The sequence below is a fragment of the Antennarius striatus genome, chromosome 18 (assembly GCF_040054535.1).
Source record: "Antennarius striatus isolate MH-2024 chromosome 18, ASM4005453v1, whole genome shotgun sequence".
In the NCBI taxonomy this organism is placed as follows: Eukaryota; Metazoa; Chordata; class Actinopteri; order Lophiiformes; family Antennariidae; genus Antennarius; species Antennarius striatus.
In genome coordinates, this window is record NC_090793.1 from 7,080,175 (window position 1) to 7,107,921 (window position 27,747).

Here is a 27,747-nt window from a genome sequence, read left to right on the forward strand (position 1 = left end):
CAGCAGTGATCATCGAGGCCAAGGAGGTCGTGGTGGAGGTTGTGGGAATTTATACTGGACAACAGACTGGTCCTACAACTTGGACTGTGTTGAAAAGTAGGGGCAGAGTAGGATGCACTTCCTGAGGAGGCTGGCCTTCTGTAGCATCAGCTCTGAGCAACTTTGGTTGTTCTACCAGTCCATCGTGTCCAGTGTGCTGTCATATGCCATGGTGTATTGGGGTAGTGGTGCCAGGAAAAGGGACAATGAGCCTCAGGACAGACTCATCCGGAGTGGTTCTGTGATCCTGGATTCTGTGTAGACACTTCTGGAATGGAGGACTATGTCCAAGTTCAGAGAGATTCAGCCAACCCCTGCACACCACCTTTTCCTGGCAGTGGAGCTCTTTACAACAGTAGACTTCTGTGACCGAGCCCCTCCACAGAGAGACTGAGGTCCTCTGTTGTGCCACGTGCCATCAGGTGGGTCAAATGATTCACTCAGGAGGAGGGGGTGAAGTGGCAAGGTCAACCAGATCAGCGATCAGTGGATGAAGGGGGGGAGGGGGGCAATGATACATTGTGGGGGTCCTAGGTGTCAATTCATAGTTTACTACACATTCTGCTTTCCATGCTTTCTGCTTCTACTGCTTTTCCTTGTACTTTCATGCTCAGATGTAATATGTATCTGCTTAATTATTCCCATAAAGTGTAGTTGTTGTTAAAGTTTTTGTTGTCTCTCTTTGCTTTGTTGTTGCACAACTGTTATTTGTATGTATGTACAGTATTTATTGTGGGCAGATGATATATGGAATTTCCCTTGAGATTAAAGTATCTATATCTATCTATCTCTCTCTCTCTCTCTCTCTCTCTCTCTCTCTCTCTCTCTCTCTCTCTCTCTCTCTGTCTGTCCATCTATCATCCACCCTCCTCTCTCTGCTTTGGCTCCCTTGCTTGCCAAAGACTCCAATTTAAAAAAAATGACTTGCAACTTGGACTCTTTATTGTCATTCAGTGAGACACTTGTGAGATCATTCTTTTATCCCCAAGACGCGCGCACATCCACTCTCCGTCTGCATAAACACCAATGCAGCATTTGTCCCCTCTTTTACATCCTGTTTTGTATTCGCGCCTTTTCATCCTGAGATCATCTATCTTCCCAGGAACACGGCTTCGAGAATTCTTACGAACCTCACTCACGTATGGTTGCGTTAAAGAGTTGAGGAGGGAGAAAAGGGGGGACATAGTGAGTGTGAGAGACAGCGAGACGAGAGAGAGAGAGAGAGAGAGAGAGAGAGAGAGAGAGAGAGAGAGAGAGTAAGGGGGGAATGGACCGCGACCATCCACTCTCGTTGTCGGCGATCACCGACAGCATCCATCCGGTGCGCACTAGAAATAATGCTTACAGGATGTCTCTTCATTATTTGTGCGCTACAAAAAAAGCCACACCGGTGTGCGTTTGCTTCAACTAATTGTTGCGTTTCAGACGACAAACAGTCCCCGCAGGAATAAATTACATCTCTGCAGCATCCTTGCAGAGTCGCCTCTGCTGCCGATTTTTCGCGGCTGCCTTTGGAGGTACCGTCACCAGACTTGGAGACTGGGCTCCCGTGCAGCTTCTCGGACCCGCAGCAGGCAGTCTCATTCATTGACGTGCCTGGAGCATATACTTATATATTCTGGATTTAAAAAAAAAAAAAAAAAGTTATGGTTCGCTCTCCCAACTGCGTTCTTGCTTCTCTTGCGTGGATCTAGGTTGATGTGAAAGCGCCACAAAGCGAGAGGTTGGGGCTGAAGTGCAGATGAGGATTACGAAGCTGTGCTCAACTGACGCACCACGTTCACCTGGAATACCTGAAAGCTCTCCCATGACACGCAGCTACATCAATTTATCGGGACTGTTGCTTGCGTTCACGGCTGACATGTTGGCCCCTGTGGCCCAGACCGTAGATTTATGTCATTAGATTGGTTGCATTTTTATTGGAAGTCCAGAGCGCCGAAATCACGAAACATCCGAATTACACGCGAATATTCCCTCCAGAGGATGCTGCCTGAAGTGCGATGATGCACGGGACTCGGGGGACTTTTTTCTGATCAGGTTGACATTTGGCTGAAACACCCGCGGACCAAAATCACACCTACATAGTCAACTCTGTCTGCCTTTTTTTTTTTTTTTTTGTTTTTTTTTTGCGACAAGAAGCTGCACCAAGATCCGACCCTTGCCGAACGAGACTTGGTTTTTATTCTCGGTTCGGGGAGATGGCAGCGATCGCCAGCTCCCTGATCCGGCAGAAACGCCAGGCGAGGGAGTCGAACAGCGACCGGGTCTCTACTTCCAAACGCCGCCCCAGCCCCAGCAAAGACCCCCGCTCTCTTTGCGAGAGGCATTTCTTGGGGGTCTTCAGCAAAGTCCGCTTCTGCAGCGGGAAGAAAAGACCCGTACGGCGGCGACCAGGTCAGTGCTGTAGCCCCCCCCCCCCATATAGTACTAATGTGTGCTACGTGTGCGTATGGAAGCGGTTTCCCCCCCCCCCACCCCAACCAACCCACCTCCCCCCCTTTGGAGCAGCATAGAAATTATGCTGCAGTCAAAGGCTCCAATCTGAGCCGGAGAAGGTAGATTTTCTCCGCGGTGCGAAAAGAAATCCACCTGTTCCTTTAGACCCCTTTGCTGTCTGTCGAATCGACACATACCTCCTCCATAGAAACACTCTGAATGATTAAGAGGTTATCTATATTCTGTGACGTTACCCCTTTAGTTACTGTGATACTTCTCTGATCAGAATGATCAGTAACCCCAGGACAAAACTGATGTGTCCTAGTAGTGTGTCGAGTAGATTATGTCCCAACCACTGCTCAGGCTTTGCTTTTTGCATTCCTTTGCATCTTCCACAAACAAATAATTTGAATACCGATCACAAAAAGAGGGATCATTGAGATTACCCCAGTCTTACTACAGATCGAGGTTCAGAGGGAGAGAAGTTGCACTGCAGTGCACCAAGTCTCCTTTTAAATTAAACGTTTTAATGGTAAATTTTTATTGCAGAGAGACTGCTTCACTGCAGCGAAGGGAGCCATGGCTATTAAGAGCTACTTTGGTTGTATTGATAAGTATCGACTCCATGCCTACTCTCCCATATAGCCTTTCCCCCCCTTTTTTATTCTCCTTTGTGTATTCTTGGTGCGTAGATAAAGAATGAGGGGTACAAATCGCCACTCTGTCTAATTCCACCTTGGTTTTTCATCTAACGGATGACAGGCTGGTCCTGCAAAGAGAATGATGACAACTGAGACAAGAGGACAGCCAGGCATCACCCCAACCCACCTACCTTTAAGACAGAAAATGGGGGTGTGGGGGAATGGAGACAAATGGTCTTGCGTAGTTTAATCAGATGATCTCAGCGTTAAAACTGCCACAAAATAGGTGACACATGAGCAGACAGAAGCACAGTGAGCCAGACAGATGACCAGTTTGATACTTAAGGATACATGACCACAGACAGACAGACAGACAGATGCTGTATTTCCTCTAACTGATCATCATTACATTTCCTGCATTATATTTGCACCTTAAACAGCCCATTCACTGGAAAAATTTATTCATGCTTGTTTAAAAGACTGTTGTTTTTCCTTCTATTTCTCACTTTCGTAAGATGCACCCTCGAAACCTCCACAGGTGTCCCATAAGGGCTGCAGGCTAGGTCAGTAGCTCAGCCTCCATCCGTGTGTGCTGTGTTCCTTTTCGTCTCCACCCCATCTCGCGCCCATGTCGACTCCCCCTTGGCCAGGGAGGGGTGGGTGGTAGGGAGGGGTGGGTTGGGGAGGGACAGAAAAAGGGAGGAATGGGGACTTCAACACCTGTCTGACTGCCAACAACACTCTCTTGCTGATTTTTTTTCCCCCTCATCCCTTCTTCTGTATGGCTTTATTGGATTTTTAAGCTTGATTTCATTTGTTTTTCTTTCTAGTAGCTCTCTGAGCGAGTTGTTTGTTGCTCCTTGGTCTTTTTTACTTCATGTCTTTGGCTCTATCTCTTCTCATTTTGTTTCTGCCTCATCCTATTTATCACTGTCAAATCAGTCTTTACCTTCGCTCCTTGTTCTATGTCTGTAAATATGTGGTAAGTGCTTCTGTATCAGTGAAGTCGAGTTTCCTACAGTGTGCGGGTGCTATAGTGTGGTTCTCCCTTTCAAATCAGAGCAGGTGATCGATCATTCACCATTTCATGGTCATGAAGCCATTTGTCAACATACCTAAATGTTGTTGTCCTTCTGTGTTGGTATGAAGTAAATTTATTAACTGTTTAATGGCCCCATCCAGACACAGGATGATCTGCTGTTTCCGCTGAAGAACCTTTTTCTCTGCACAAACACATGTTGTGAGTTCTGAAGTGCAGTGTGTTTACATCATTGCACAAAAGAACACACACAGTACACACTCTCTGCCAAATGATAGAAGCTGATGAGCCGCTCTGGCCTGCTTTGAAGGTTTAATTTATGGTAGCTTAGTTATCACATGTGATTTACCGATGTTTCCTGGCCAGTATGCTTTTGCACACTCATTAGCATACACATGCAGACACAAACATACACGCACACACACACACACACACACACACACACACACACACACACACACACACACACACACACACACACACACACACACACACACACACACACACACACACCACCGTGCTTGTGATGGATGATGAAGGTTCTGTCCCAGGAATTGATGGCTCCACCCTAGGGGTAGGTGAGATGGGGACTAATGTTCTGGAGGATTTACAGTTGAGGTGAACCCATTCCAACCATTGGTCACTACTCTCACACTTGTCGTCTGTATAAAATTAATAGAATATATCAGTAATTACTGTAGTGATCAGCTTTGGAAAACAAACTTAACGTCAGCTGTTACTGCAGAGGTTTCACGACACCCTCTGAATTTAGTCACAACATTGGAGTATAGTCTAACTCATTCATATTCCTTTGTTCAAATCATGTGCGTCAGATTGTTATACAAAGCATTTCCAATCATGTTTATGTTAGCACATGAAATGAAAGTGAGCATCAGTTCAGTTTTATTCGAGACACGTTTGCTGTGTACACATTTTTTTGCGTGAAAATTCAGATCGAAAGCAAGACAAAACAGAAACAGAATCACTGTCATCCACCATTTGAGATGCTGTCTTATTTGTCTTATTTCAATGGGTTTTGTCTCAAAATCTCATCACTAATAAATGCTGTCTGAATATTCACAATGATTTTATTAGCTATGAATATCTCTATTATGAAAATAAGAAAAATAAGAAAATAAGTGTCAGAATTCAGAATAAATGGCTTATTAATGATAATGACTTTTACAACCAATCAGTACACCTCCCAGACAGTAGACAAACACTGAAGAACACACTTACATTTTTCCTAGATAAAGGCAGCTTTTTACGAATCCATTTTTCCCTAACATATCCTGAGTCTTTCCTTGCCCCGAGCTAATCCTCGTTTCTGCCTTCTCACACCGGAGGGTTTGGCCAGCTGCCAGAAGTCACAGCCTCAAAGTTGGAGGTTACATCGAGGTTACTGCATTGAATAAAACGTAAGGAAACTTTAGGTCAGTTTTCTTTTTAGGTCAAGAAAAAAGCACTGGGAGCATTTGAGGTAAACATCTTGCTTACATTGATTGGATGTCAAAGATACAAATTTTAAAAACATGTGCCATTGCTTCATACCAAATAAACAAAACCTTTGGCATGTTGATGAGCAAAGTGATTTCAGAAGCATTTTGAAATAGCTGCACTCAGACGTCATGAGAATGTGACAACATGCTCATTGATGTTCTGTCACAGTTGTCCGGTCAAAGAGCCTACTTTGGGATTATGTGATCTGTCCATCAGTCATATTGATATTTAACAACTGTAACTATACCAGTTCCAGTCCTTTGAATTATATGTTTTTGGTTGTTCATTTTTTTTTTTTGTTATCAGGCAACTTTGGGGAATGAATTGTGCCTCAAGAACAACAAAACTCTATTCGATATCCATTATTTTAAATGACTACTGTAATTGCAAATAATTCCATATTATTAATTCAAAATCCATTATTTTGGTTTGTACAATTCAAAACCAGTTTTTAAGGGCTTTATATATCACTCAGGACAGCACACTCCTCAACTGTAATTGTTCTGCCTGCACATTCCTTCTTCCACAGTCAACCTCAATGATTAAACACCCATATCGTATGTTTGTGACACATCCGTTTGTTAAATCTTTTTGGTGTTTTTCTTGCAAGTATGAGAATGCACTTCTGACATAATCTTGTTGGGGTGTGGGGGGCTGGCCAATTTGGTTTGTGGTTGCACGTGTGTGTGTGTGTGTGTGTGTGTGTGTGTGTGTGTGTGTGTGTGTGTGTGTGTGTGTGTTTCAGAGCCACAGCTGAAAGGCATTGTGACGCGACTGTTCAGCCAGCAGGGCTTTTACCTGCAGATGCAGCCGGATGGAACCATCGATGGTAGCAAGGACGAGAACAGCGACAACAGTGAGTGGAGCCCAATTGAAGCTACAGCTTCTGACATTACACATTACATGGCAATGAATCACATGGTTATGTAACATTGCTACGTTTTAAAGCTGTACCAAATAAATTTTAAGTCTTATATAACTGATACAGAATTAGTTTAAGATTGGATTATGACTAAGCTACTATTTTAAAGGGAAGTAATCAAACTCTGCAAAGGTAGAATGACCTCTTTTCTGCTCCTTGTTGTGTAATATGTATTTAATATGTAATGTGTAATTACATATTACATAATTACAGTATGTATGAGATAGTCATAAATATACCACAACTACCTCAGATGGTTTACGAATTTGTATGCAGGCCTCTAAAACATAAACCTTTCATTGTAAGTAAATACAATATATACATCTTGCGTTAAATTATACCCCCTCATAAAATGTATTTAAAAAATCCCTGACCTGGTTTTTCTAAGTTAACCATTTCCGCTGTGCACGGCACAGTAATATATATGCCATGGTGTTTTAAGTGATTAAACCCTGGAAAATGCATGCTTATGGAAGCAGAAATTCCTTCCTGGAAAACCCATTGCCTGATACAACTGTAACCCCACTGCTTCACTCTTTGTCACAAATATCCCTCCTCAAGCCACTTCTTTGCAATATTTCACTGCCTATCGACTTTCCATAATGGACAACCAGTGGATAGTCTCTAGGGTATACAACATAACTGCCTTATATCTCAAAGGTGTCACTCTCCTCAACTTTCACAGGAAGAGAAAGGAAGGATAATCAGTTTGCAGATAGAGTTCCATACTGAAACGTACTTTATTAAAAGAGTTTCCTATTGGAATTGAAGCATCAAAGAAGAGATATATGTCGGTGGAGAATACTTGCCAAAACAATAATGACAAGTCCCAGTATTGAGTGAAGCCAGAAAGGAAGCAAATCTTGACCTTTCTTCCCTAAGACAGCCTGCTAATCTTTGCAGGAAGCAGGAGCCAAAGTTTCCCGGGAAGTCATCCAGAGAAAAGCACAGCCTCTCCTTGTCATTTGTCATTTTATTTTTAATGAAGGGGTACATCCTCAGTACATGCTTCAAGTACATGACAAGTCCGCAGGATAAAAAGAATTACTGCACAAGAGGATGAGAGATTAAAAAAATGCAAATGGACATTTTGTCTGCATGCTTGTTGATTTTTGGCCTTTACTATATTTTTGACAGTCAGGGGTTGGCGAGGTTCTTTTGTTGTAAGGGTTTCCCCACCTTTAGGTAATCCTCTTGTAAAATAGTCCCACTGGCCTAGGGATGGAGGAATGCAGTGAATAATTCAGTCACTGGAAACTAAAAATACCAACATGTCTGCTTGTACGCAATGAATAATTCTGTATATGAGAGACCTCAAGCTTGGAGAATGTCTGAAGGAGGACGCAGATTAAGAGGAGAGCCGGTCGGGAAGGGTAGCAAGAAGACTTCTTGTGTAGAGACATAGAAACAGAAGGAGTGACAGACAAAGCATGTTTAGAGAGATATTAACGATGCGCTAGATTTGGTATGCAGGTCCTGCTTTGAGTTATTGATTGCTGTCCTGGATTATCAGAATAATAGATCACCCCCACCCTTGAACCACACCAACCTCTGACCTGCAGAATCCTTAGGGGCGGATGGAATGCAGCAATTAATTTTCGGAGAGAGTTTCAAGGGAAACTGATGGGATTGAGAGTCCGGATGCTGTGTCCTGCATACCGCTGTATGCATGTGCGACATGAGCCCAGAGTGATTAAAATGTATTATATTTGTATTATATATGAAAGAATGACAACATACACAAGAACACAACTGAACAATAGACCACTTTTTAGACTGAGAAATCCATTAGGATTTAATTCTGCTTTAAATATATCACAGTCATCCTAATAGTAAGACTTCTCCACATAAACTTTTAAATAAGATGTGAGGGAATAGATTGTTGCTGCAGTCATGAGTGTGGTTGACTGGCAGAACTACGCTTGCCTAACCCTGAACCCTTTTCAGTTAATTAACAACAATGTTCAAGTTTAAGCAGTTCATACCGTGACTGTCATCAACTGATTGCATGCAGTAATTCCATTATATAACACACTGGAACCCCGAAAGATATTGCTGGTTAAAAGACGCCTGCGGTGATACTCATTCACACTCCATTGGTCTTAGTTTTCCTGGTTGATGCATCCATCATCTGTGAAGCAAGACTTTTTTATGAGCTGAAGATCAAGTCACTCATGTCAAGTACTGGTCTCTGGTATGGGTAAGTGCTGTCAACAAAATAAATTAAGTAGATTCTAAGGAATAATTTTGTACTGAGGACTAAGAATGTAGCAGGACCTCCATTTTAATCTTTTATTTCTCTCCCCCACACCCTTGGCAGTTGATTTTTGAATCAGCTTTTTTCCAAACCTTTTCCATGTGATCCATTTACTGCAAATGCCTTTTTTCAACATCCTGCAGGATTTTCTTGGTAACTGATTACTGCTCTGCTGGAAGACGAGCAGTTTCAAGCATTTTCTTTTACTGCACTTGTTTGAACCCACTTTGTCTGGCCCTCTGAGGAGATCCCTGGAAATCTTTTCGCTCTGTCCCTCCAGGCCACTCTCTCCTCTTAGTGAAATACAGTGCCAAGGAAGAAAGAGGAATCACTTTCAGAACACTAATCAGACACTGGTATGTCAGTCACTCTAGCTGTAATTAAGGAGTCCATTGATGTGTGAGCAGGGATGGACAGGCTGACAGACGAGGTTAGACAGGAATCTCCATGGACTGTGACGTTTGCAGATGACATTGTGATCTGCAGTGAGAGCAGGGAACAGGTGGAGGAGAAGCTAGAGAGGTGGAGGTTTATCCTGGAAAGGAGAGGAATGAAGGTTAGCCGCAGTAAGACAGAGTACATGTATGTGAATGAGAGGAACCCAAGTGGAAGAGTGAGGTTACAGGGAGAAGAGATCAAGAAGGTGGAGGATTTTAAATACTCAGGGTCAACAGTCCAGAACAATGGAGAGTGTGGAAAAGAGATGAAGAAGCGTGAACAGGCAGGATGGAACGAGTGGAGAAAAGTGTCAGGTGTGATGTGTGATAGAAGAGTTTCAGCTAAAAGGAGAGGAAAGGTGTACAAAACTGTGGTGAGACCAGCGATGTTGTTTGGTCTAGAGACAGTGTCACTGACGAAAAGACAGGAGACAGAGCTGGAGGTAGCAGAGATGAAGATGCTGAGGTTCTCTTTGGGAGTGACAAGGAAGCATAGGATCAGGAATGAGTACATCAGAGAGACAGCACATGTTAGAAGTTTTGAGAGAGGCCAGACTGAGATGGTTTGGACATGTCCAGAGGAAGAGGAGAGGAGGTTTATGGATGTAGTGAAAGAGGACATGAAGGTAGTTGGTGTGAGAAAAGAGGATGCAGAAGACAGGGTTAGATGGAGGCAACTGATTCGCTATGGCGACCCCTGAAGGGAAAATCCGAAAGGAGAAGAAGAAGACTAAGGTAATACTGTAGTTTGATAATATATGGAGGAGGGCAGTCTTGAATTTTCGTGACAGATGTGACAGAAGCAGGGACACTGCGTTTGAGAGGCACTGCAGTCATCAGTACGACAAAGGCAGTGGTCATGAAAGGCAAACAGAGGAGTGGGAACAGATGGAGGGGAAGAGGAGGGAGTTACAGCAGACGGGCAGAAACTGCTAAGCAATGACAAAAATGAGATGTCTGAGAAAACAAAATTCAAGGTGCTAATGGACTCATAGTGTACCTGTTTATTCCCAAACATGCAGCCCTGAAGGGTATTTGCAACTTCGAGAGCTGCCAGTGAGTATCACCTGTACTAGTGGCCCGAGAGCAGAGTTAAACCATTGGTAGGTGAAAGCAGCACGTCGATATTTATTGAGTGGAATTGAATCTGCTCAGAGGACAGACCTGTGTTGGCACGTCTCCTCTTGTCCCTGCCTTATCTGATCCAAAAATTGCCACTCGCAGAACAGTCAGTCATTCCAACAATAGAGGGTGCCTGCAGTATGTCAAACCCTGAAACAGTAGTCTGTGAAAGTCATTCAAGTTCACTGCTTTGATGCAACAAAACAAACCCGAGAAATAAAATTCTTGTGCAGAGTCGAATAAAAGTCAGCATTTCGATTACAGAATTTAATAAATCAGTTTGGGGATTTTCTTGTTCTGCTTAGATCCATGTGATTTTTCCACCCAAGATGAAATCAGTATCTTTCTTTTGAAATATGTCAAGCAGTTTATTGGTATAAGAGAAGGGCTCCAACAGGGATACACAATATTCTGCCAAAGTCTATATTTTCTAAGAAATGAAGTCTCTTGGATGAGAGACAAAACGTCTTTAAGAACTTTCTTAAAATTCAGTGGGTTGATTTTAAACAGCTTTAGATATATTTTCTAAGAGATTTCTGTGTGTGCTGCTTTTACTGTTTTAAAGCAGGTGGGCATATATTGGGATAGATGATGTCAAACATTTCAATAAATCAATCATTATTAAGTAATAAATAAACATGTTGGAGATCTGGGTCACTGAGGACCAAATCTGATATAACCTGCATCATCTTGATGGGATGAAGTTTTAATTAGTGATACACTGTTGCATTTAAAACAATGTAAATTATATTTAAAAAAATATATCATGACATTCCTTTCATTCATTTCAGTCATCTGCAAATTTGATAAATTTTATACTGTTTGTATTTTAATTTTATACTGTTTATATTTTAGTTATAGTTTAGTATATAAGTCCTGTTAGTGCTGCATGTGTCTGTTAGTCTAGTGTATGTCTTGCGGTATGTCCTGTGATGTCAGTGTTTCTTTTTCTCCTGGTGTTTATCCAGTATTATTCGTTATGTAATGCCTGAGCAGTGGATATATACCATTTCCTCCGGGATTAATAAAGTATCTATCTATCTATCTATCTATCTATCTATCTATCTATCTATCTATCTATCTATCTATCTATCTATCTATCTATCTATCTATCTATCTATCTATCTATCTATCTATCTATCTATCTATCTATCTATCTATCTATCTATCTATCTATCTATCTATCTATCTATCTATCTATCTATCTATCGTAACATTCTATACCAGTACAGAATGTAATTTCATTCATTAAGTAAAGAAAAGTTCAAATATGTTGACTGTGTGGTTGAAGACATTTTTATTGAGCTAGCTGGGTAACTGCTTTTTCGATGCCTCGCAGACCTTCTTGTATCATTTAATTTAACGGTCACCAGAGAGTTTTTTTTAATTTTTGCTTGAAGGTTAATGCTTCACTGTCACACTGTTTGTGTCTGTGTCCTACATGCTTCACTTTGCTTTTGACAGACAGCCAAAGAATAGAGATCAGAGGCTGTCGAGTTTACAAGTATAAGTGAAAACTCAATTGTCCTTTTGTGTTTCGATCTAATATCTCTCTTGTTTCTCAGCGTCTTTGAATCCATGTCATCCTCTCTCCCGCGCTCTGTCTGATTTGCAGCCCTGTTTAATCTAATACCTGTGGGTCTGAGAGTGGTGGCTATCCAGGGAGTGAAGAGCGGCCTCTACATTGCCATGAATGGCGAGGGCATGCTGTACAGCTCGGTAAGAGGCATCTTTTTGTTTAAGTTTTTATAACAGCATGTGTATTTGTTGTTCTTGTCACACATTGTGTTTTTTCAAATACTAAACCCTTCTAATTGCTTTCATCTTTGTTGTATTTAAGAGTTTTTACATGTGCTTTTACATTGCTGTGCACTCTTTTGCTATTCTAGCAGCATCGAGTGTGTTTTACATTTAATTTGACATCAAGTTCAGTGCTCAGTCCTTTCTAAATGTAGTTCCTTTTCTTTTATGGACTTCTAACGGCTCATTATACAGGAGTTGTAACAGAAAATCCACTGAAATCCATTGTATTTTGAGGTGGATAATTCTTGCTTTCATGTGGGGATACTATATGGACAAAATATAGTTTTAGTTTGCAAATTACTGTGTTTCACTTGTTTTTGTTGTATTGTTTTAGTAATTTCAACAAATTAAAATTTTTCACATTAGTTAGTTACTGTCTGACCTTTAAAGTCCTACGCATGCCTTCAAAACACTGGAATTATGTCATCATGTCATCAAAAGCACTCTCTTGGGTAGAAGAAAGTCTCCAGAGTAAATGTGCGAGTGAATATTGTGAAGATGGTATTTAATTTGTAGTGTGACGTATAGGGGAATCATTTCCACTTGTGTGGGAGGCAGATGCTGGGGTTGAGGTGGACATAGATGTAAGTTGGAGAAAGCTGGTCATAGCTGTTCTAATGAGGATGAAACCATGCATCTGGAGCATGTTTGGAGAAATGAATGGCAGTGGGAGAGAGAGAACGTGGGTGTGAGAGTATGAGAGAAATAAGAAGGGGGTAAGGGCAGATGTAAAGAGGGAAACTATTTCCCTTGTCGGCAGAGTTATACAACCTCGGGTCTCATGGTCCCCAATTCAGTTGAAGACATTTTCACAGAAGAAGAGGATCAGACAAGATGATCGAAGGACTGTGTTAGTCTAGTCCTAGGGGACTTGGCAGCATCAGAACCAGACAGCTATGATTAATAACTGGGGTGTGCGGGTTAGGGTTGGGGGTGGGGGGGGGGCATAGGATTACCCATATATGTTAGTGTGATCTGGTCTTTGGTTGATTATCATCCTCAATGCAATTTCACACTTGCTTTGTCGGGAACCTGAATCAGAATCAGAAAATAGTTTATTGCCAGGTGCAATAAAGTTTACCGCACGAGGAACTTGACGCGGTGGACGACAAATTAAAAGGTGGATGCATACTACAAATTTAAGCATACTATAATTAGTGCTTTGTTTTGCTTTTGATTTGGGAATTTCAGGTGCTTTCCATGACATCCTGCTATTGCTCTGTCATGATCTATGCACTTCCCTTTTGAAAATGATTGCTGAATTGTATAATGTGTATAATGATCGTGGTTATGATTCAGCCACATCAACAGAAATTGAGTTTTTGGGTGTATCTGTGTCCTTGGAAAGTTTGGAAAATTCATTGCATTGTCTCAGAAAAACAAAGCATCGTCACTCAGTACAACTTGAGTTCAATAGATGCGTGAGTGCTTGTAAGTTCAAAGGATGTGCAATAAATGTGTAAGCTTTTATGACTCACTGGCAGAGGAACTCATTCACAGCTGAAGACTCATAAATGAACATCCAATTCACAGGCGTAGCGGGAGGCTCATAATTAGCTTTCACCCTGTGATTTTTGCGCAATTAAAGTTGAATCAAACCCTGACAGCAATCTCTAAGTTTATATAAACCCAATACAACCAGGGGCCATTGTTTGACTCTAGCCTCCCCCATCATTTATGTCAGAGCGCATGGTTTCTGTCAATAACAAGTAATTCAGTATGTCACCATCAAAAAGATGAATCATCCTAGACAAACACAGCTCTCACGTGAGTTCATTTTAATCACCATTTTTACGGCCATTGGAATACGTTTTGACTTTTCCATCACAAGGAGAAGGGATGTTTGTTAAATGGGAAGTTATGTTTGTAGTAATACTTGAAAAGCCATCATGGTCAAAGCCACAAAAGGAATCCAGCGAAGGTGCAGTTGCTCATAGATGAAAAACAGGATGTAAGCATACATTGGTGAGCAGAATGCTGTGGTCAGCTGAATTGCAGCGAGGCTTATGAGCTCTGGAAAGCCACAGAGCGCACATAAATAGGCAAAATTAAATATGAAAACCGCTGGGTCAAAGAGCTCACCCTTTATTGTCCATTATTATTTTAGTTTAATTTACCAATGCAGATCATATATGTATTAGGACTGCAAAGTGGGATACTCACACCATTATGATAAGCCTCTTGCTGACATTGCAGTCAAATTAGAAGTCCTTCATTTTCATTTCTTATATCCACATTATTTATTGTTATTTGTCCTCTTTTTAGTTTGTCACTGCTGGTTTTGTTGTCTTGGTCAGTCTTCCTAACATCTGAAAACAGACTCACAACCCCAATTCTTAGGAGATACTGGATCGAAAGAAATCTTTATATGTCTCTTATCATCCCTCATTTTTCCTCTCCCCACTCTTTTGCACTGAACTTGTTAGTGAAGAAATGCAACATGCTTCTGTTTGTTTGTGATGATTTGTAGAAGTTGTGTTGCAGCACAGGGGCCTTTCTCTGTTTTATGATCTACACATCATGTATGTAGCCATATATAGCTGTCAGGTTGCTACTGCTCTTGATCATTTCAGTGGAGCTGGTGTAGCCCTGGGTGAGCACGATGATAATGCTTGTGTGGAGCGTTTAAAGATGAAGTGCGTGGGGGTTGAGCATCTACAGTGAAGAGCTTTGTTCCATTATTTATAAGAGTTCTCTGTATGACCTAGTTTACTGCACAGCAGTAACTGTTCACTGTCTGTCTATCTATGTATCTATCTCTGTTTGTCTGTATGTCTGCCTATCTATCTGTCTGTCTGCTTTCTTCTGTTTTTTCTTTTTTTAATGCTTCAAAGAAAAGGAAACGGCACAAACGTAATTAAAAAATGCATATGCAAATAATCTTAGCGATCTGGATTATGATTCCCTTTCCCACAGCTATCGAGGATCATGAGTCTTGGTGTTTGTAATGATTAATTTTCATAATTTTTGGAAATTGTTGGCCCTTATCTAGCAAAGTTGAGGGATGTGATCTAGAAATCACATTCTTACCATCTACTCTCTGTTGGCCTATTATCCACTGCTACACAAAATGTCATGAACTTTTTTGCAATGCTTCGGACAAAGAAACTGAGGTAATCTCCCCCAACTCCGGCTGGAGGAAATAATAATGTGCTGCAGTAAAACCTTCAGAGCCTGAGGGATAACTAACAGAGTTGCTGTAGAAGTCCAGGCAGAGCTTCAGATTTGTTCGTTGATTAATGACAAAAAAAGCCATTTTTTAGGAGTCCATCTGCCCTCCTTCACATTTTTGATCTTGTATATTTGTTTTTTAATTATGTTGAATGGAAAACCTTTGTGAAGTCCGTACAGGTGCAGAAGGGCCATAGCTAATCTATGTTTGTTTTTTTTCAGTTTATTTGTTGGATGTTTAGTCTGTAACATGTCTCATCCAAACCTCAAAATGACACTTTCAGGTTGACTTTCAGAAACATCTAACAGACAATCAATATTTTTTTTTCCTTTTGTCTTGATGTATTTGCATAGATGTTATCAAAAACAAATCCATCATAAAACTTGTTTTAAAACCCCCACCCCAAAAAAACTGTCTTCTAATAGTTTCAGTGCTAGATAGCCAAAACTGCATTTGGAACTTGCACTCTCTTCATAATAAGTTATAGAGAGAAAAATTCTGCTTGTTTTCATCTCCAGGACAATCAAAGTCTTGAGCACATGTTTGTGATTCGATTTTAGCTATTTCCCATCAATGTCCTCTCTGGAGAAAGTTAATGAAGGTCAGAAACCTGTTTGAAAGCAAACATCCCGGTGGGGTCAAACAAGCAAGAAAGAGTTTTTCAGTGTAAGTGATGTCTAGACAACCCCGACCTGAAACTCTCCCTGAATACTAATTACCTCTCAGGGAGTCTCAGATACTCACGGGTACCAATCTCTTGGATGAAGCAATACTTGGAGTCCGTATTTAAATGGAGATCCCCCCTGTCATATCCTCTACACATTTATCTGAAAGTCAATGGAGAGCTTCCTAATGCAGAGCCAGCGGACTGCCTCTCTCTTCAGATGAGCTGGTGTCTGATTTGAATTCAGGACTCGTTCGACCCAGTGTTGGTGGCAGTATATTCCGTCAGTTCCACCCGGGTCCCTTTGCTACATGTCACCATCCTGTTTCCTGATGGATTTCTTGTTTCTACAAACACTTTTACTATTTCTCATCAAAACTGTATTGTGATGAATACCTTATGTGCATCCATAATCTGCACCATTTGCATCCTCGATTTCTGTTCCCCAGCTTTTGCCATGAAATTGCTTTGTTTATTGGATGTTCCAACACAACTATTCTTCGATCGAACGCCATGAGACTGTCATACAAGCCCCATTTTCACTGGCATTGGCCACATGTTGAAGTAAGTCCTCGTTAACCAATGCATGGGTTGATTTTATTTACTCAGTTCACTTTTCAAACCAATTTAAAGTTGTCCTTTAAATAAATGTCCTTTCATAACTCGCCTTAGCTACGAGTATGTACCGTATTTTCCGCACCACAAGGTGTACCGAATTATAAGGCACAGTCTCAAATACAGGGTCTATTTTTGTACTTAAGCTCTACATAAGGCACACTATATTATTGGGCACATGCGAAAACAAGGTAATTGAAGCAAAACAGGGAATTTGGTTGAACTTTATTCTAAACGTATCTAAAAATACACACATTATTTTTTGATCAATCTTTTGTCGCAAATCCATAGAAGTGTTCATCTTCTGTAGCTGAATTTAACAGCTTGACAATTTCATCATCAAAAACGTGGGGTTCCCTTTCATCATTATTGGAGTCAGTCTCTTGGTGGCTGTTCTGCAATGATGCCGGCTTTCGCGAAAGCTCAGACAATAATCAAAGAAGATATTTTAGCCCAGGTGTCCGCAATCCTTTCACATATGGTGGCGTAACTCGCCCAGCGCTGCCTCCCAGTCTTCACTTTGAAAGCCCTGTTTACACTAATGTCCAGCGGATGGAGTTCTTTTGTTAATCCTGCTGGGTTTAACAAGCGGCATATCAATTTGCTTCACTTGGTTTTTTCATAGTAGAGGTAAAATGTTTGCGAATGGAACTGCAGAGACAATGGAGCGTGGAAAAAACCGCCACTGTCGCGGATGCTCTATTTCCGTTTTGGAACTCAGTGCACACATAAGGCGCTTTGGGTTGAAAGGCACACTGTCGATTTTTGAGAAAATTAAAGGCTTTTAAGTTTGCCTTATAGTGCAGTAAATACAGTATTTCCACCCTGTGCATCACATGCATCATCATTTGAATAGCAGGAGATGCAAAATGGACACCAACCCATTCCTTCTTGAAGATGTGCCATTATAGAATTACATCTCCTTATTCAAACCAGTAGCCGCAAGAGGACACAAGCCAGTGTCTTATTGTGCCGGTCCTACGCTCGGATAAATACATAGGGTTGTGTCAGGAAGGGCATCCGGCGTAAAACTTTTGCCAAATCAAACATGCGAATCAAATCTATGACTTCCATACCAGATCGGTCGAGGCCCGGGTTAACAACGACCGCCATCGTTGCTGTTCACCTACAGGGTACCGGTGGAAATTGGACTACTGTTGGTCGAAGAAGGAGAGGAGGAAAGTGTGTTCGTAGGAAGAGAGAGAAGAGGAACGCCAAGAGTATAGGACTAAGACTGGGGACATTGAATGTTGGAACTATGGCAGGAAAGGGTAGAGTTGGTTGACATGATGCAGAGGAGGAAGGTAGACATACTGTGTGTCCAGGAGACCAGGTGGAAAGGTAGCAAGGTTAGAAGTTTAGGAGCAGGGTTCAAGTTGTTCTATAGATAGGAAAAGAAATGGAATAGGAGTTATCTTGAAGGAGAAATTTGTTAGGAAATTTCCTGGAGGTAAAAAGAGTGTCAGATAGAGTGATGAGTCTGAAGCTAGAAATCGAAGGTGTGATGTTCAATGTTGTTAGTGGTTATGCTCCACAGGTAGGATGTGAGCTGGAGGAGAAGGAGAAATTCTGGTTGGACTTTGACGAAGTGATGCAGAGCACACCTAGAAGTGAGAGAGTTGTCATTGGTGCAGACTTCAATGGACATGTTGGTGCAAGAAACAGAGGTGATAGGCAAGTTTGGTATCCAGGAGAGGAACGCAGAAGGACAGATGGTTGTTGATTTTGCAAAAAGGATGGAAATGGCTATAGTGAATACTTTCTTCCAGAAGACGCAGGAACATAAGGTGACCTATAAGAATGAAGGCAGGAGCACACAGGTAGACTACATCTTGTGTAGACGATGTAATCTGACGGAGATCAGTGACTGCAAAGTAGTGGTAGGCAAGAGTGTAGCCAAACAGCAAAGGATGGTGGCGTGTAGGATGACTCTGGTGGTGAAGAAGATGAAGAGGGCAAAGGCAGAGCAGAGGACAAAATGGTGGAAGCTGAAAAAGGAAGAGTGTTGCATGACTTTTAGGAAGGAGTTGAGACAGGCTCTGGGTGGTCAGGAGGTGCTTTCAGATGACTGGACAACTACAGCTAATGTCATCAGGGAGACAGGTAGGAGAGTATTTGGTGTGTCATATGGAAGGAAAGTAGATAAGGAGGTGGTGGAATGAGGAGGTACAGGAGTGTATACAGAGAAAGAGGTTAGCTAAGAAGAAGTGGGACACGGAGAGGACTGAGGAGAGTAGGCAGGAGTACAGGGAGATGCAGCGTAAGGTGAAGGTAGAGGTAGCAAAGGCCAAACAAGAAGCTTATGATGACTTGTATGCTAGGTTGGACAGTAAGGAGGGAGAGACTGATCTATACACGTTGGCAAGACAGAGAGACAGAGATGGGAAGGACGTGCAGCAGGTTAGGGTGATGAAGGATAGGGATGGAAGTCTATTGACAGGTGCCAGTAGTGTGATGGGAAGATGGAAAGAGTACTTTGAAGAGTTGATGAACGCGGAAAATGAGAGAGAACAAAGACTAGAAGAGGTGACTGTTGTGGACCAGGAAGAAGCAAAGATTAGCCTGGATGAAGTGAGGAGGGCATTGAAGAGGATGAAGAGTGGAAAGGTTGTCGGTCCTGATGATATACCTGTAGAGGTTTGGAAGTGTCTAGCAGAGGTGGCAGTAGAGTTCCTGACTGTGTTGTTCAACAGGATCTTAGATAGTGAGAACATGCCTGAGGAATGGAGGAGAAGTATGCTAGTGCCCGTTTTTAAGAATAAGGGAGATGTGGAGAGTTGTGGCAACTACAGAGGAATAAAGCTGATGAGCCATACAATGAAGTTATGGGAAAGAGTAGTAGAAGCTAGACTAAGGACAGGAGTGAGCATTTGTGAGCAGCAGTGTTTCATGCCAAAAAAGAGTTCTACAGATGTTGATAGAGGATGTTGATAGAGAAGTACAGAGAAGGCCAGAGGGAGCTGCATTGTGTTTTCGTAGATCTGGAGAAAGCTTATGACAGGGTGCCCAGAGAGGAACTGTGGTATTGTATGAAGAAGTCTGGAGTGGCAGAGAAGTATGTTAGAGCGGTACAGGACATGTATGAGGACTGTAAGACAGTGGTGAGGTGTGCTGTAGGTGTGACAGAGGAGTTCAAGGTGGAGGTGGGACTACATCAGGGATCAGCTCTAAGCCCCTTCTTGTTCGCTATGGTGATGGACAGGCTGACAGATGAGGTTAGACAGGAATCTCCATGGACTACGATGTTTGCAGATGACATTGTGATCTGCAGTGAGAGCAGGGAACAGGTGGAGGAGAAGCTAGAGAGGTGGAGGTTTGTCCTGGAAAGGAGAGAAATGAAGGTTAGCCACAGTAAGACAGAGTACATGTGTGTGAATGAGAGGGACACCAGTGGAAGAGTAAGGTTACAGGGAGAAGAGATCAAGAAGGTGGAGGATATTAAATACTTTGGGTCAACAGTCCAGAGCAATGGAGATTGTGGAAAAGAGGTGAAGAAGCATGTACAGGCAGGATGGAACGGGTCGAGAAAAGTGTCAGGTGTGATGTGTGATAGAAGAGTTTCATCTAAAATGAAAGGAAAGGTGTACAAAACTGTGAGACCAGCGATGTTGTTTGGCCTAGAGACAGTGTCACTGAGGAAAAGACAGGAGGCAGAGCTGGAGGTAGCAGAGATGAAGATGCTGAGGTTCTCTCTGGGAGTGACCAGGATGGATAGGATCAGGAATGAGTACATCAGAGGGACAGCACATGTTAGAGGTTTTGGAGATAAAGTCAGAGAGGCCAGACTGAGATGGTTTGGACATGTCCAGAGGAGAGATAGTGAATATATTGGTAGAAGGATGCTGAGTTTTGAACTGCCAGGCAGGAGGCCTAGAGGAAGACCAAAGAGGAGGTTTATGGATGTAGTGAAAGAGGACATGAAGGTAGTTGGTGTGAGAAAAGAGGATGCAGGAGACAGGGTTAGATGGAGGCAACTGATTTGCTGTGGCGACCCCTGAAGGGAAAAGCTGAAAGGAAAAGAAGATTCAAACCAGTAGAAGTTGGAAAACTAATTGACAATCTTTCGTAAAAATAAATAGGGATTGCTTTAGGCTGATGCTACTTTTCACTTACATTCTGAGCTCACTATCCCTGCATTTGTTCAGCAGGTTTCAGGTGCACCTCTGCATTTATTTATCGTTAGCTTTGTACTCAGAGTTCTAATGGTGGAGAGTGAACATCTCACATGCTCAGTTTCACTAACAAGACTCAGCTGTCTAGTGTATATCAGATCATGACAGAATATAAATAAACATACTTCCAATTAGTTTACATCACTACGGCCTTGAGATGTGCCATGCCTGGTTTTAATCTTCCTTGTTTTGTGGGGTGGATATGTATCGCTGCTAAGGTATTCCTCACAGAGGTGACAAAGCATCCTGTTCGTGTTCACTTTAATGATTGGCCGCTTGTGTTGCATTGTTTGATGTGTAAGTGTGCATTCTGCACCCTCTCCTCTTTGTATGTCACCATATGATTATTAAGAATAGCTCATTAATCACAAGAGACTGCAGTCCTGTCTCTCCGCTTCATATTTCCACTTAGTCTTTCACAAACAAGGTACTCTGTCAAAGATTCCAAAGTCACTTACATTCACCTCTGTCATTCCCTAGCCACAGTGAGGGCACTTTCTAATCTGCCACAAGCCTTTTCATAGACAGTAACAGAGTGTTGTCCTTGTGGGCATATTCGGAAGAGATTCTTAAATGCATGGCAAAGCAAAGTTACTGATGTAAAAGGTGGGATAGTAGAGCAACACACACCTAAGTGTTTGTGTGTGCGTAATACAGTATATAATTATCAACCCCCCAACTCAATCAGATATGTTCGTACACACACACACATGCACACACACACACGCACGCAAGCATGCACGCACACAGATACACACAGCCACAGGCATAATGTGACCCCTAGCGCCCCAACAGAGAGAGATGTCGGCAGTTTGACAGTGTGTCGGCAGGCCGAGATAAAGGCGCCTCTCCACAGAGCTTGTCCTCCCCTCCTGCTGACCAAGGAGACATTCTCACACCACCGGCCATGAGACCTCACCTTGCCTGAGTCCTTCACACAGCTTGCTATGCACTACTGCATCTTGAAATGGGCAGACAAATTATTTGCCTCTAGGCTTCATGTAAATCTGGACAACGATACAGTACACTGTGATTTGCACAGATGGTCATTTCTGTGGCATCATGCACTTTCTTCCATTGCTGTTGTAACTGTAATGCGAGGCAAAATGAGAGAGAAGGAATAAAATAATGAGGTGAACAAAGCACAGGAGGAGATGTCAAAAGAATGGGATCACTGCACACTGAAAAGAATGACAGTGCTGCATATAAACTGGAGAGTGGAATTAACTTAACACATCGTCAGTGCAGCCAGTGCACAGAGCAGAACACTTAGGGAGTCAAACACTCACTTGCCAAAGTTGAACCAGGCTTGCCACATTAGGTTTGATTTTGGTTGGAGGAGCTTGGGCCAGTTTGGACTAAGATGTGTCACATTTAGCTTTATTGAAATCAAATGGACATCCAGACTATAATCATTGCAAGGCGAGTGCTGGTAAAGAAGAAATTAATGGATACCATTGGATTTGGTATGACTCAGGGATGTTTTATCAAGGTGACAATAACAGTAAATTATTTCCAGCACACAGTTAATCATATTTAACGACCAATTTTAGAAAATCTGAATTAAACAGTCGGGTGGCTCTAGCTAGTAATACCTGGCAGTTATTATTTGTCCCCATGTTAAGTTTTCAAGGAAGTAAAATACAGTAAAATACTGCAGCCATATTGTCAATGGGGAGTCTTAGAATAAAATAGAATAGAATAAAATGCCTTTAATGTCATCATACAGGAGTGTATAACAACATTCTTGGACAACTCTGTGCAAAAGGACTCAGGTTCAAGTATAAAGTGTAACTATAGATACAAAAACAAGAAAACAAAAACACATGTGCAACAAACAAGCAATTGTGAAAACATATTTACAATAAGCCATCAAGATTGTGTGGCAGAGGGCTCAGTAGCAGGAATTGCGACAAGGACATTACACAGGGTTCGTAACTAGGAAGGACTTCAAACAGCAAGTCAACTTTTACTTTCGGAGTTCTGTGTTCAGTACTGTGATTGCACTTGAGTAGAACATTTTGGGTAGTCTAGAGGTCTGGGCCTTGATGGACCTGTACCACTACTAAGAGGGCAGCAGTGAGAACAGGCTGTGGGCGGGGTGTGAACTGTCCCTGGTGATGCTTGCAAGGTCTGGCAAGGGGCATTGCTTTTTTTTTTTTTTAACATACAGTCTATCTAATGTGAAAATACCTCAGCTGTGCTAGTCCTGTCAGAAATACCAGAAAAAAACACACACACACAAACACTGACAATTACAATACAACACCGGTTTGCAGGATGTAACCTCTGTAGATATGGGGAGTACATGCAAACTCCACACAGAAAGGAATTGAACCCAGAACCTTCTCGTTAGGAGGCAACATCGCTACCCACTGTGCTATTGAGCCGCCCCACATTAGTGTTATAATTTACACAAGTAGTTGACTCCAGGTTATATGAAAAGACTGCAACTGGTTCAAATCTTGCAAAAGAGAGCATGTTTACACACCATTCACATACCAAAAACAGATCCATCCATATCAAACGCTGTGGCAGTAAAATATCATCATGACTAAACTGCCCCCCCCACACACACACAGAAAACCACATAAAACAGTGACCTACGAGAAGCAGAGAACAGCTGAAGGGGGTTAAGGCTTAACATTGAGTGTGTCGACACGTAAAACAACACGTCTGTCTCATCAAGTGTACATTTAGTTTTTTTCAAGCGACAAAAAGTCATATTTTCCTGCCTTTTCTAAGGTTAGCACCACAATGATTTTCATTATTGATCTGGTTCCGCATCAGCGGTTTAAAATGGATGATGGATGGATGGATGGATGGATGGATGGATGGATCAGGACTGTCTGAACTGTCACAACACAGCTGCATTGTCTGAGCTGCTGCTTCGATTAAAAAAATCTTTCAACCTAACTTGGATTTTATTGATACATCTGTGTGTGTGTGTGTGTGTGTGTGTGTGTGTGTGTGTGTGTGTGCGCGCGTGCGTGCGTGCGTGCATGTGTGTGTATTTGAATACAAGATGTTTACTGACATGGGCTGTTTAGATATGCTAGCGAGAATAGTCAGTACTGTGTTGACAGAGAAAAACACCAACCAAACAACCAACATTCTATTTTTTCCCCTGAACCTTAAACACTTGTGACCTCACATGCACTCTCTCCATATCTTTCCCTCCCTGTCTTTACAGGAGATGTTCACGCCAGAGTGCAAGTTCAAGGAGTCAGTATTTGAGAACTACTATGTGATCTACTCGTCCACTGTGTACCGGCAGCAAGAGTCAGGCCGGGCCTGGTTCCTCGGCCTTACTAAGGAAGGACAGGTTATGAAAGGGAATCGCGTCAAGAAGACAAAGCCCTCATCACACTTTGTGCCCAGGCCTATTGAAGGTATAAGAAAAAGGATCTTTTCAACGTGTGGTTATTTATTTTTTTGTGATTTTACTTGCATGTAACATAAATTTCAAATCACTGAGACTAATTAGAATCTCTAAGCCAAGACAACCACAAAATGTGGTACAAGATAATTCAGAATAATCCTGAGTTGTTAAATTATTGCTGATAATCAAAATATTTTGGCAAATGGCGATACAGTTATTACAGTGTCCCTCAGTGTGCCTTACTGTGCATTTACTATGAATTATGCATCTAAAGCAAGCTTTTCCATTGTGGAACATAGTAGTTGTACATATTAATCGCTCTAAAGAAAAAAACAGTCTGTGGTAGAATTTGCAAAGTGTTGGTAGTAATTTTAAGTACATGCATTTTATGTCGTACAACTTGTACCATCTTCTAAATTATTACACTTCATGTTTATATAATGATATACTGCTCAAAAACTTGAAGGGAACACTAAGTAACATGTTGTAGATCTGAATGAATGAAATGAATTTTTATTAAATACTTTGTTCGTTCCATAGTTGAATATGTTGACAACAAAGTCTCAGAAAAATGATTAATGAAAATCAAATTTATCAACCCATGGAGGTCTGGATTTGGAGTTATACTCAAAATTAAAGTGGAAAAACACTGCGGTCTGATCCAAATTTGATGTAATATCATTTAAACAAGTCCAAATGAGGCTCAGTAGTGTGTGTGGCCTCAGCGTGCCTGTATGAACCCCCTACAACATCTGGGCATGCTCCTGATGAGGCGGCAGGAAACCGGTGGACTGCCATCTCCGAGTGGGGAATGAGGTCCTTCCACAAGTGAAGGAGTTTAAGTATCTTGGGGTCCTGTTCACGAGTGGGGTAACAATGGAGCGTGAGATTGGACGGAGAATTGGGGCAGCAGGAGCGGTATTGCAGTCGCTTTACCACACTGTTGTCACAAAGAAGGAGTTAAGCCGAGAGGCAAAGCTCTTCATCTACCGTTCAATCTTCGTTCCTACCCTCACCTATGGTCATGAGCGATGGGTCATGACCGAAAGAACGAGATTGCGGATACAAGCAGCTAAAATGGGCTTTCTCAGGCGGATAGCTGGTGTCTCCCGTAGAGACTGGGCGAGAAACACTGCTATTCGCGAGGGGCTCAGAGTAGAGTCGCTGCTCCTTCGCGTGGAAAGGATTCAGTTGAGGTGGTTTGGGCATCTGGTGGGGATGCCTCCGGGACACCTCACTAGGGAGGTGTTTCTGGCACGTCCAGCTGGGAGGAGACCTCGAGGCAGACCCAGGACCAGGTGGACGGATTATATCTCAACACTGGCCTGGGAACGCCTTGGGATCCCCCAGTCAGAGCTGGTCGATGTACCCGGGGAAATGGAAGTTTGGGGCTCCCTCTTGAAGCTGCTGCCCCCGCGACCCGATTCCGGATAAGCGGTGGAAGATGGATGGATGGATGGATGATGTCCCAGAAGTGCTCAATTGGATTCAGGTCGGGGGTACGTCCAAAACATGCTTTGTGTTGAAGGAACTGCTGACACACTCCAGCCACATGATTGTCTTGCATTAGGAGGAACCCAGGGCCAACCACACCAGCATATGGTCTCACAAGGGATCTGAGGGTCTTATCTCAGTACCTAATGGCAGTCAGGCTACCTCTGGCGAACACATGGAGGGGTGCGCGGCCCTCCAGGGAAATGCCACCCCATACGATTACTGACCCACTGCCAAACCGGTCATGCTGGAGGTAGTTCTGCAGGCAGCAGAACATTCTCCACGGCGTCTCCAGACTCTGTCACATCTGTCACTTGTGGTCAGTGTGAACCTGCTTTCATCCCTGAAGAGCACAGGACACTAGTGACGAATTTACCAATCTTGGGGTTCTCTGGCAAATCCCAAACGTCCAGCACGGTGTTGGGCTGTAAGCACAACCCCCACCTGTGGATGTCAGGCCTTCATACCACCCTCATGGAGTCTGTTTGTGACTGTTTGAGCAGACACATGCACATTTGTGGCCTGCTGGAGCTCATTTTGCAGGGCTCTGATAGTGCTCCTCCTGTTCCTCCTTGCAAAAAGAAGGATGAAGCGGTTTTGCTACTGGGTTGTTGCCCTCCCACGGCCTCCTCCATGTCTCCTAATGTACTGGCCTGCGTCCTGGTATCACCACCATGCTCTGGACACTACGCTGACAGACACAGCTAACCTTCTTGCCACAGCTCGCATTGATGTGCCATCCTGGATGAGCTGCACTACCTGAACCACTTGTGTGGGTTGTAGACTCCGTCTCATGCTACCGCTAGAATGAAAGCACCGCTAGCATTCAAAAGTGACCAAAGCATCAGCCAGAAAACATCGGAAGTGAGAAGTGGTCTGTGGTCACCACCTATAGAAATACTCCTTTATTTGGTGTGTCTTGCCAATTGCCTATAATTTCCACCTGTTGTCTATTCCACTTGCACAACACGTGAAATTTATTGTCAATCAGTGTTGCTTCCTAAGTGGACAGTTCAATTTCACAGAAGTGTGGTTGAGTTACATGGTGTTGTTCAAGTGTTCCATTTATTTTTTTGAGCAGTTGTAGAAATAACGTACTTCTTTGTAGGATCTGAACAGATCAGGAAATGTGATAGCATATAACTGAAAACAGTCCACCTACCAGCTCCTCTAAACGACACTATCATGTTTACTTTTTTGTTTGATAAAAGTGGAGCAGCAAAAAAATGTCTTTTAATCCACACGTTTTAAAAAGTGCATTTTTGAACAAATAAGGTGAGCGAGATATAACACCTTGGGAGGTGGAGCCAGGCTTCATGCTAAGTAATCTGATAACAAATTTAGCACAGACAGATGTCAGTCATATTAATCTTTTAAACTGCATTTCCTGTTGTGGACTCAGGGTCTAGGAATATATTAAAATAAAACGTTAATGCCTCAATTCCTCATTTTATCCCTTCCAGCTTGGTATTATTGTCCCTCTACCCTCACACCTGACCTTGTCTCTGTCTTCACATCCATTTCTTCAATCATTGTCCCCTCTTTGAGCCACGCCTCTCTTTGTCCTCTCCTCCTCCCTCCTTCCATCTCCGTTACAGTTTGTATGTACAGGGAGCCGTCGCTGCATGAGATAGAGGACAAACACCGCTCGAGGAAGAGCTCAGGGACTCCCACCATGAACGGAGGGAAAGTGGTCAATCAGGATTCCACATAGCAGCAGGGGGAGGGGCTTCCAGCAGGGGGGAGTGGCCTCATCCTGACTCAGGGGGAGGGGCCTTAGCAAAACTCACCTCCCTCCGAAATACCGCACTACCATCCCCTCTGAAAATAGAGGGAGCTGCGACAGGGAGCTATTACTTTACACCCAAGACAACAAAAATTGAACTCTTGCCTGTGAAATCCTTTCAGATGAGTCAACAGAGAGACAGAAAAAGGACAAGACCATTTTCAATCAGGACTTGACCAATATTTTATGCAAAAAAAAAAAAAGAGAGAGAAAAAGCTGTGATAGATAAATAAACGGGATAGTGGTCTCTGTTCACTCAAATAGAA

The 27,747-nt window shown here is 42.5% G+C and overlaps 1 protein-coding gene across 1 annotated transcript; it reads left to right on the forward strand.

Moving 5' to 3' along the window:
* Positions 1 to 786: 786 nt before the first annotated feature.
* fgf12a (fibroblast growth factor 12a) lies at positions 787 to 27,409 on the forward strand. Its single transcript, XM_068340619.1, has 5 exons — positions 787 to 808; positions 6,392 to 6,511; positions 12,009 to 12,112; positions 24,013 to 24,211; positions 27,294 to 27,409. Exons 1-5 carry the CDS (start codon positions 787 to 789, stop codon positions 27,407 to 27,409), a joined length of 561 nt encoding a protein of 186 aa, XP_068196720.1.
* The last annotated feature ends 338 nt before the right edge of the window (positions 27,410 to 27,747 follow it).

What these genes read in the sequence shown, in the direction of transcription:
- fgf12a (XM_068340619.1), top strand. Translation starts at nt 787, where the DNA reads ATGGAATTTCCCTTGAGATTAA. An exon ending in GGACGAGAACAGCGACAACA is followed by an intron (nt 6,512 to 12,008) that starts GTGAGTGGAGCC and finishes TCTGATTTGCAG; the next exon opens with CCCTGTTTAATCTAATACCT. An exon ending in AGGGCATGCTGTACAGCTCG is followed by an intron (nt 12,113 to 24,012) that starts GTAAGAGGCATC and finishes CTGTCTTTACAG; the next exon opens with GAGATGTTCACGCCAGAGTG.